The 10,587-nt window shown below is 38.5% G+C and overlaps 1 protein-coding gene across 3 annotated transcripts in view; it reads left to right on the top strand.

Annotated features, from left to right (window-relative positions):
• Window positions 1-226: 226 nt before the first annotated feature.
• B3GALNT1 (beta-1,3-N-acetylgalactosaminyltransferase 1 (globoside blood group)) overlaps window positions 227-10,587 on the top strand; it is a 22,207-nt gene continuing 11,846 nt past the window's right edge. The window contains exons 1-2 of one of the 3 annotated variants that reach the window (XR_004780341.2): window positions 227-302; window positions 3,631-3,791. Coding sequence is in view for 2 of the 3 variants with exons in the window: in XM_035557178.2 (XP_035413071.1) it covers window positions 3,766-3,791 (26 nt within the window). In the remaining variant the exon portion in view is untranslated. Of the gene's footprint in view, window positions 303-2,549; window positions 2,593-3,630; window positions 3,792-10,587 lie in introns of those variants that run through there. The other 2 variants (XM_035557178.2, XM_035557179.2) reach the window with 2 other exon arrangements.

The following is a 10,587-nucleotide window of genomic DNA, read 5'->3' as shown; positions in this document are numbered from 1 at the left end:
AAAAAGAATTGATACGCAATCATTTCAGCTTATTTTTCTACTTACTTTTCAAATTGTTACCCTAACAATTAACAGTTTTAAGTTGCTTTTTGTTGGAAGTTGGCTTAAGTGCTTTGCATGACGGTAGGAAAAGCTGTGGACCACAAACTGTTGACTACACATAATACGTAGTACAGTAGTCTAATGCTTTGAAATTTAAATACCACTGACAAGTGTCTTTGTTCCTTACAGGCCTAGAAAGATATCACAGTGCTGCTCCGTGGCCAGGGCTGGGAGATAAATGACTTACCCTGCTTTGAAAGGTAATACAGCCCATATAACCAATGACAGGTGCTACTCTAGAGCATGAACAGAAAGAACTTTTAGGTAGTTTTCTGCAAGTAGTTGCAGCTCTCATATCTTTGGGCTAAATTCATTCTCATGCAGGGGTCACTCTCCTGCACAGTGGGACACTTCTGTTGTATTCAAAAGCTTTTGTTTCAAAAGCAGAGTTCCCACACATGTGTCTCCTTTATTTTTCGGTGTCCATTTTACAACCAGGATTTAGAATTATTTCTTATATTGTATTTTAGCTTTGCTGTATTTTGGAAAAAAAAATGTATTTACACGTATAAAAACTACCCTTTAGTTGGAGTGGTACTTGGAAACCTACTTTCTAACAGCACAATTACTCAGAGTAATGAACTGCACAGAACCAAAAAAGAAAATCAGCCTAAAATATTCTAATACGTCCAAAACTCAGTAGGATTCAACACCTTTCCACTTATAACACTTTAATCATGTTGTACAGTACACTAAAATCACTAAGAGATGTTCTTGAACTTGGTTTCAGTAATGGCCCATATCAGATGTTCATGAAACCAGAGGCTTGTTGATATCACTGTGCCAAATTAGTTTTAGTGGTCTCACTCATTTGACACTGTCCTTCACCAGGCTTTCTTTTCTGTGCTTACTTAGGACCCAAGCATTATAGATGCCTTGAGGATGTCCTCCTACATGGCCTGTTTGAATTCGAACTGTGTTAATGAGCACTTTTTTCTAGTCAAAGAGCTCTAGATATTTTCCTTTTTCATTTTTTTGGAAGCTACTGCATGATTAGTTATAAGATAATGCACAATATTATTTTCCCTCCAAAAGAGTGCCTGCAAAACAGATCCCCAGATGGTACAAATTAAAGGTAGTTCCTCTGGCTTCAGTGGCAGTTTGCTGATTCACATCAGCAGAACATCTGCTCTTGCGATTAGAAAATAAACTTAGGGCTCCCACATGACTGCAAACGCTAAGCAGCAGGCAGTCGTGTTAAAATTTATGTTCAGAGTTTCAGAGCTATCTCTGAAATAGTACATGAACCTATGTCTGATCTTAGTTATTCTGACTTAATTTAACTTTAATATAACCTTTTATTTGAGGATTGCTTTTGATTTACCTTGGTGATTTTTTTCTACAGTTCTGCTTATATACATTCAGCTCTTAATGCATTAGATCGGATCATTTGGAGACAAACTTATAGATTATGAATTGACCCTTGCTAAAGAAGTTTCTTGGTGCTGGAGCTGGAGTTGATCACAAAATTCATCAGCTGCAGACAGCCAAAAAAGAACAGGAATCAAGCATGAATCAGCAGATTGCGGGGCTGCATTTCCTGTCTTTGTCTTAGCAGCTCTACCTTTCAAACAGAACAATTTCCTAATAAGTGCAAAGCAAGAAGATTTCATTTGGAATAAAAAGTGAAGAAACAGTTGGCTAAAGGAGGTGTTTCAGTGTCCCTAATATCCGCTCACGGGACTGGAAACTTCAGTATTCTGAATTCTGTTCCCCTTGAAGGCTGGCTGTCTGCAGCAAGGCTAGGTCACATATTCTTAGTTTCTCGGCCTTTCAGACGGAAGGGTGATACTCAGATCCGTATTTTAAAAAATAATATATACAATATTGTTAGCTAATTAAATACCAGTATGAAGTATTAGGTAGTATGAGTTTCACGTTGTACATGAAGCACTCGGGCACTGGAACAGGCTCCCCAGGGCAGTGGTCCCAGCACTAAGCCTGCTGGAGTTCGGGAAGCATTTGGATAATGCCCTCAGACACAGGGTTTGGTTTTTGGCCAGTCTGCATGGAGCCAGGAGTTGGAGTCAATGATCTTTGTGGGTCCCTTCCAACTCGGGGTATTCTATGATTCTGTGACTAAAAGGATCACAGAGATAGAGATGCTTATGGGAGCGTCTAAATTGTAAGCTGTCTTACTTCTGGCTGTTAACAGTGCCAGCGAGCAGAATTTAGCATATAAAATGGCATTGGATCCAAGATGCCTCTTTTATGCAACAAAAATGTAAATGTCCAGATGCAGATTGCTATTTTCAATGCTGTGTTTCAGGCTAATTTTGCAAGGAAACTAGAAAATATAACTGACTTAGGAATTTTGGAAGGCTGAAGGATTGATGTTGAGTAGAGATGCGAAAATGCACTAACTATGCATCTCTCTTTGTTAAACTCTAATGAAGAAAATGAGTACTTCTGAGCAGCAGCACTAATGAGGCCCATTCTCATAAGGACTCGAGACTGATCTCTCCTTGATTTTCTGATGTCTGATAAGGGGTAATATTTCTGTTTCAGCTTTTCTTTTGGAGGGGGGATAATGGCCACATAATTTTCCCGAAATACGTAGAGTTTTAGTACCTTTAAGAACTCTACACCTGTCAGATCACCTAGATCAACTCTTTTCTCTTAATGTTCATTACTTCTTTTTATATTAAAATTTCCTTTTAGGTACGAACTGTAATTCAAGGCTCTTATAAATCACTACCTCCTTCATGCGAAAATTCATTTTAAGGTTAATGGCAATTCCGATTTAGCAGCACATCATTATAATCTAATAAGCTGGGGAGTAACTATTGTCCTTTCTCCACCATGATATTCAGAGTCTGTGAGACAGGGTGGAATATCGTTGAGTTCCTGCAGGAGAATAATGCTGCTGGCACAGTGAAGGAAGCAGAGGAAGTGAAACTGCTGAGGAGTGACAAGGGGCTGGGAGAATGGCGGTCTGGCAGTCCCAGATGCTGTAGTGGCCAACAGAATATTTTTTTTTCAGTATTTTAGTAGACTATGAGTAATACTTGCCCACAACCTAGGAAACAGAAAACTGAAGTAAAGCTGGTTGCACTCCCATCTATTGCATGGAAGACTTTGAGGCAGACTTACCTGCCTGAGGATTTGAGTACATAGCTGCCGGTGTACGTTTTACTCTAATGGTAAAAATTGCTTTAAAACAAACAAACAAAAAACAAAAAGAAAAAGGAGAGAGGGAAAGAAGAATGGAAAAGGAAAACCTCACAGTAGCCAGTTAGGAAGAGAAGCAAGGGTGTCTGCAGACAAGTTGCTTCCCGTGGGCTCCTCTACAGCGCAGCGCGTGTTCCCCCATAATACCTTTCCTGTAGAAATGAGAGAGTTTTCATTCAGATCCACTCAACCCCCTATTGATTGTTCCTGCCTTTGATGCTCTTGGTGCAGACAGGAGCACACTTTAATCGGGAGCATGTGTTGCACACTAATGGGTTGTTAAGCTTTGGCATCTATATTACTGGGTAATGCATATCGAATATTAAATGACTATTGTCTATTTCTCCCCCCCCTTAGCGTAAACCAAAGACTACAACTGAGAAATGGAAAAAGGATGGGAAGACTAGGTGATTCCCACCCTGGTGACATTGCCTCCCTTGGAACCCACCCCAACAGTCATTCGGGGCTTGTAGGTGCACAGCCGTGAGAGTGATGGGACAAGGTTTCTTTCTAGGGAGGTAAGTTTGGTACAGTCGGAGGGGGGAGTAGGTTGGGATGTGTGCTCTTGAAGTTACTAACATGAAGTAGTACCACATACCGACAGCTTAGTAGTCAAATAGTAAGTGGAGTTTCTTCCAGAGTTATCTTCAGTTCTCTGTAACTTTGAAAGATGTTTCAAAAGAATGTCAGGCTTGTTGTTTGTTAGCTCATTATTCATCGTAAGCTATCCTTGATTTGAAAATCACTATTTCTTCTATGGAACAGATTGCAGGAGGGATTCCCACGAGATATAAACACTGTTTTTAATCCTCTCAGCATTTATATGCTGTAAATACATCAGAACCCTGTGAAGCAAGTATGAAGAACTTAATACAATTTGCTGTATATATGAATTATATTGCTAACATATTTAATGGACTTTTAATTACAGTAAAATATGCAATATCTTTGTGCCCGCTGGGTTAGTGAGGTTGGTAATAACAAGCCCCCCAAAGCAAATGAAAAAGCATATAGAAGAAGGTCCTGTGTTACTGCTGCAAATCATCACGTTCAGAGTCTCCCTTGTCTCCAAGGGTGTTCTTTTGGCAGCTGGGTGCTAGTCTTTCCCTCGCTGGTTATAGCTTTCCCTAGCTGGTGGTACTATGGGTTGGAAATACTGCGAAAGGAGGAGATGATCCAAAAAACTAAACAGTTAAGGTCAGAGGCTATACTGCTGTGGTACCTTTTTCACATTATGGTATTCTTTCAGTGTGTGATACTATTTGTATTTATTGGCTAAACAAGTTTATGAGAAAAGCTACAAATACTGATTTAACTATAGCTCATCTCAAAAATGTTTGCCTTTTTTTTTAAAATGAAAGATTGAAGTAGAAAACAACAGAATAATAAGACTTGTTAATGAGATAATTGTCAGAAATAATTTCCTCAAAATAATTTATCTTTAGAGAAATTTTTTGACAATTTTTTTTGAACATTTGAGTCTATAGAGTTTCGAGTTGAATTGGAATATTTAAATTTTAAGGGACTTAAACCAGCATTTTTGGGATCAAATAAGTATTAAAGCATACGCATTTCTCTGTTTTGACACACTTCTTTGAGAAAACAGTAATTTGGACATCACTTGCTGTTATGAAGTTTCTGTTCTCCAAAGTGCTGTAGCTTTGAAACATTCATCTTAATGTGGAAAGAAATGTACATATTTCCTAGAGTGCAGAAATTAGAATTTAAGAAATTGTCACCATTGGGTTGTAAATACTTCATGTCTGAAAATGTCTGATCAATGTTGTAATTAGGAACTTTGGGTTGAAAAAGTGAGGTACAGATCTGTGACTTAAACATCTCAAAACAGAGAGATCTCAAGATCATGTTGTTGCCATTAGAATTTACAATCAGTTTCATTTTTATTAACTGCAGTATGTCTTACGTGCCACAAGATGTCTCAGTGCAGAAATACTAAACTTTATACAAGTACTTTTACAATATTACTCAATTTAGATAAGAATTTCCAGTATTTGGCCTGGGTTTTACCTAATACTCAACAGGGGCTTTTTAGTAGCACATGAGAAAGAGAAGTGGATACCTATTTACCCATTAGCAGAGGCAATAAATTATTATTTTAAATGGTTAATGAACAAAATGACTCATTGGAAAATCTTAATTTTAAAAAAGGAAGGGCTGAGAGTATAGCCCTGAGTGAGCAGGTGATAGGTGAGAAACATGAATGTTTTCCTATGTAGGTTAAATGGAAAAACAATTTTTAACTAGTATATTTCATTTCCACATTTGATTTTAATAAGATGTTACATATTTTAATTAATCATATACAGGATTAATATTGTTTGAGGTTGCTATAGGGAGTTGACTGTATAACATTTTCTCTAAGGTGACATTATCTTTGGGGCCTAATGTTACTAAAATCTATGAAAAAAATGTCTTTTGCATGTAATATATGTTCAGAGAGAATGCTCGTGTAGTTACATGTATGAACAAAAGCAGGAATGCTTGCCTCCATTAAATGTTTATTTTAAAAGAAAAAAAAAAGAAAAAAAAAGAAAAAAATAAGAAACGGCTTCTTAACATACTTATTACAAGAGCAGAATGGGAAGTTTTCTCAATTTTTCTTTTTTCTATCCTTTCCCATTGTGTTCTTCAGCTTATCTTTTCTCACTTCCTCTCCTGCTCAACTTTTTATATACTTTCTCTGTAGCAGACTATTTCTTATTTTATTTTACCTTCTTAGATTAGGAGATAAAATAGAATAATTCAAGCTGTGTTTGTATGCGCTCATGCCGGTGTGCAGCATGTGTAAATAACTGATGAATACAAAAGCATTTGTATTGTGAACAGCTGTATACATTTTAGGTACGTTGAACCTTTCATTGTAAAGCCTTAACAACGGAAAAAACACGTGAATTCAGTCAAAAGCCATTGCATTGTGCTGCGGATACGTGCAATGATAGTAGCCAGCGGTGGAGCCCCGGCATTATACCCAGCCCATAAGGAGAGTAACATTAATCTCTCAGAGAGCTGTTACACTGTTCACACAAGGCCTTTCCATTTTGCTTTGTATCAAAATGAAAAGAGGGATTTTAGCATGAATCTATGACGGTCCTAAACAAAACTAGAACATTTCAGAATTATGAATCAGTTAAGAGAAGGCTGCAAGACTGGCTTTCTTTAATGATTAACGTGTATGCCTTAGATAAAGTAACTGAAAACTATTGATTAAGGCACAGTTACCCTTTAACAGCCAAGCGCAGTTGTTAGGGAGATTAGCTTTTCTTTGGATCAATGAAGTTGTTGCTGCATTCTCCAATTACATTTGCTAAAAAGGAAAGGCTCAGGTTTTAGAGCTAGATGATTTATTTAAACTCACAAAATTACGTATTTTAGCCAATGTTCCACAAGATTCGGGCTACTTATAGCAGTCGTATATGGTCCAGAAACTCTTCTCATCAGTCAGGCACAACAAAAAGATGATCTTTGGACCAAAGACAGCATATTCTAAGGCTAAAAGGGAATGGATGAATAAAATATGGAGTACAAGGAAATAATAAAAGAACAGTCTACAAAAAAATATGGGCCAGGGCCTTATCATAAAAGTGTAAGAGCTATTGTCAGGGTTTTTTGCATACATCATGGGAAAGGAGTGCTTTAAGGAAGGACCTGGAAGAAAACAATGAAGCAATTTTGTAAATGTGTTTGGTTTATTGTTTCTAAGTATAAGGAGCAGCATGAAAGCAAGCACAAAAACACCCAATGAAAATCTAATTAAAAGACCACAAAAACTGTCATCACCATTCTGATAGCTATTGAAGGACAGGGAAAGTGAGAAAATATCAGCTGTGCAAAGACCTGCAAGTGTCACTGGCAAGGGGGGCACAGAGGAGACAGGTGAGGGGAGGTGTCTCGATGGCAGCCCAACTTAGCTCTAGACGTGGTACGATTGCATTGCAAACTGTGAACCAGTACAAGTGGTTCAAGAACATCACGGTTTGAGTACTGTAGAAACTGAAACACAAGATAAAGCACGATTTGTTAAAATTGTATGCATTCAAAATAAGGTGTGTTTGTAATTGTTACTGGTTCATGAATTTATAATTGCAAATTTTACCTGCAGCTTGGTATGTGCTTTTTAAGTAGGGTCTCCACCCACAAGAATTTGCATCCTGAATTACAGAGGCTTAAATAATCTATTGTGTGATCTGATGAGATATATGTCCAGAATCCTTATGCCTGGAATACTTGAGCTAATTATAAGTGCAAGAAGTCTAATTGTAGCAGCACAGAACTCTGCATGGGACATTTACTTTGGCAAGAAAGCCTACTTCAAGCAGTTTAATATGCATACGGGGCTTTTAAATATTGTTTTTCTACACATTAGGCTTAGAACTAATATTTGATATTTGAAAGTCTTTCCTTCAGTTGTTTCAGTTAACTTCTTAGAAATGAGGAGGAGATAGCGACAGAGGTGTTTGGAGTAACTCGACCAGCTCTAGAAGCTTGCATTACCTGACACTGAAAAAGCCCTGTCCTGCGTTCCTTCTACATGACACTTCCCTTTGATTCCGCAGAGTATTCGGTTACTGGGAGAGTGGTCTCCCACACAAAGGAGGAGGGAGTGTTACTATCCAAATTTGTCGTGGTTTCTTATGCTGTTCCCTGCCTTCCCTTAAAACAGCATTTGATCCTATAGGAATTACGTTCAATCAGCTCCTTGACAGCTGTTCCAAAACTCAGAAAGCTCATCGTGGTTTTATACCAGGGTCATCTTATCAGTGAATGGTCAGAAGGGCTATTCCCCATATTCTGGATTTGTTAACTTAAAAATTGTCACACCCAAACGTGGCCCAGTGGATAAACTTCTCGAGAGGGGCAGGATACAACGTGCCTCAGGATTCACAGATCCTGCCCGTTGTGTTTCACAATCCATTTATTTATTCAGGGATGGTTGTTCTGTCAACAGAAACAAACAGTTACAGCCAACTTTGTGTAAGAAATAACAGCTTCAGACATGATATCCCCTTTCCAGTCCTGTTCCATTACAGGGAACATTATATTTTTCAGCTACACAGTCAAAGGATCTAAAGCTCTCCATAGCAGGATGAAGCAGCGAAATGCCTTGATAACTTCCTTGCTATTGACTGCACCATGTAATGTGCGATGGGATCAAATATCAAACAATTTCCAGGCTTCCAGCAGGGACAAAACAGTGCCTTGGCGTGAGTATATGCACAAGGGCAGAAGGCACAGATGCTGTGTTCAGTGGCACGGGGGGGTCCTGCTCCCTGCCTCTGACAACTGACCTTCATTCAGCATGAGCCCGTCTGGCTGTGGGCCAGGGCAACATGCCACACTGGCTGCCAAGCGCGCACAGCTGTGCTCTGCTCTGTATTCCTGCAGAGCTCAGACAGAAGTTGCACTTCCTCTGCACCTCTCTATCCATGTAATAAAACTTTCCAAGGACCTTTACACAAAACATGCTGGATATTCACGGAAATGCTTTGCTCCAGGTGCAGGAAGGAAATTTTAAGCAGTGGAGTTTCTATCCACTAACTCCTCATCCTAAAGAAGCCCCCAGGTACGCTCTTTATTCATACAATATAGGAAAAGACCAGCTATCTCCAGGAGCAGACAAACTAATTAAGTCTGGGCTCTGTGGATTTATGTGCTCTTGTTGGCTCTCTTGCGGCTAAAATGGAACATTTATCCCACAGAGATTAGTCTCTTGTACCTTATCAGCCCTGCCTTCACCGAGGGCACTGGTGTGGTCACTTTTCTCTATCTCACTGATTTTTTTAATTAAACTTTCAGTCATGTAATCCTTTGAGAATCCTTCTCTCTGTCCAAGCTGATTGATATTTAAGGCTTAAAAACTATTCAAAAAGGTAGGGGGCTCCATGGGCAGATAAAATGGCTATGGTTTCTCGTCTTTAGGAAAGCTCACAGAAAAAAAAATTAAATTCTTGATATTCTGTAAAGTGAATGGAATAGAGTCCATTTCCTCTGGAGTGTAATGTATAAGATTTTCTTCAAATCAATGTGAGCGTTGTTTCATCTATTTTGATAACCTGAAGAAGCAACTGTTTGCCTGAAAGCTTATTCTCTATTCTTGCTGTATCAGCTGGTCTATATGTTGTTTCTCCCTTCAGAACTTGCTTCTTGTCTAATTAGAGACCCCAGTGCACTCATTAAATCTCTCAAGGGGTATTTCTCCTTGAGGAAGTCCTGAGGCCAGTGAACTAGACTCAGATTTATAACAGACACATGATTAAATTAAACTAGTGGGAGAACTAAATGTACCACACACATGCAAACGTTCATAAATTTCTTGTTCTGAAACAACACATTTTTTATCAGTGAACTGATGGGTTTAGAAAAAATAACATTACCATTGTTGCGGACTTTTTCAAAACCTTTTTTGGGCAAGAAGATGATATTTTATATTGACCATAAATCTTCAGACCAAGCAATGGCGAGTCTAAATACTTGCTCCCCTTTTAGAAACGTAGGCTCAACATGACTCAGGATTTAGCCCACAGTAATTACTGTCAGTATTAACAGCTTCTGTTGGGAAAGCTTCCTTTGTTCACTATTACAGCAAATTCACCTGATGACTTCTTGGCTTTGAATAATGTATGCATGAGACAATAGGGTATGTCTGGTGCTTTTCTTGCTGCTTCACCCTTCTGTAACTTGAAATTCCTGCCTGTTTGTTAGTAAGGACTAAATGTAAACTTCTCACGTGAATTGCTCGACATGGTCATTTTGTCGCAGGAGAGAGGCACACGAGCTGACCTTTGCCACAACTTTTTCAAAGAGCGTTAACTGGGAAGTTCATTTTGCCAAGGCACAGGGTGACTGAATGACTTGCTTATGGTCAAGGATGATGACAGAGGTAGGGGAAAAGAAATCCAACTATCTAAGTAAACATCCTAACCAATGGAGCATGCTACCTCTGCAGACATTGCTCAAGAAGGCAAAAATAAATGGGTTGGATTTTCTGGGACCGTATAACCAATAATTAGATGGTCTTTTTTTCTCTTGCTTTTAGAAGAACAAAGTCTATTAACTTCTCTGCCTTAGCATTTAAACTTCTCATGGTTGATACCATTCAATTAGTCTTCTGGTTAACAATCCATTGTTGCTTTAATGGCATTCAGAATACTAATTCATTCCGCCATGAATCAGTAAATCTCAATGGAAATTTCATTTGAAATTTTTCTCTCCAAACTGTAGTAGAAATTGTAGTTTTATGCCACTCCTTGTGTCAGATTTAAACAAAACTAAATTTATCAGTAACAAAATTTAAAG

Source organism: Cygnus atratus, chromosome 9, assembly GCF_013377495.2.
Source record: "Cygnus atratus isolate AKBS03 ecotype Queensland, Australia chromosome 9, CAtr_DNAZoo_HiC_assembly, whole genome shotgun sequence".
Taxonomy (NCBI): Eukaryota; Metazoa; Chordata; class Aves; order Anseriformes; family Anatidae; genus Cygnus; species Cygnus atratus.
Note: the sequence above shows the minus strand (reverse complement) of the source record. Positions and strands in the feature narration are given on the sequence as shown.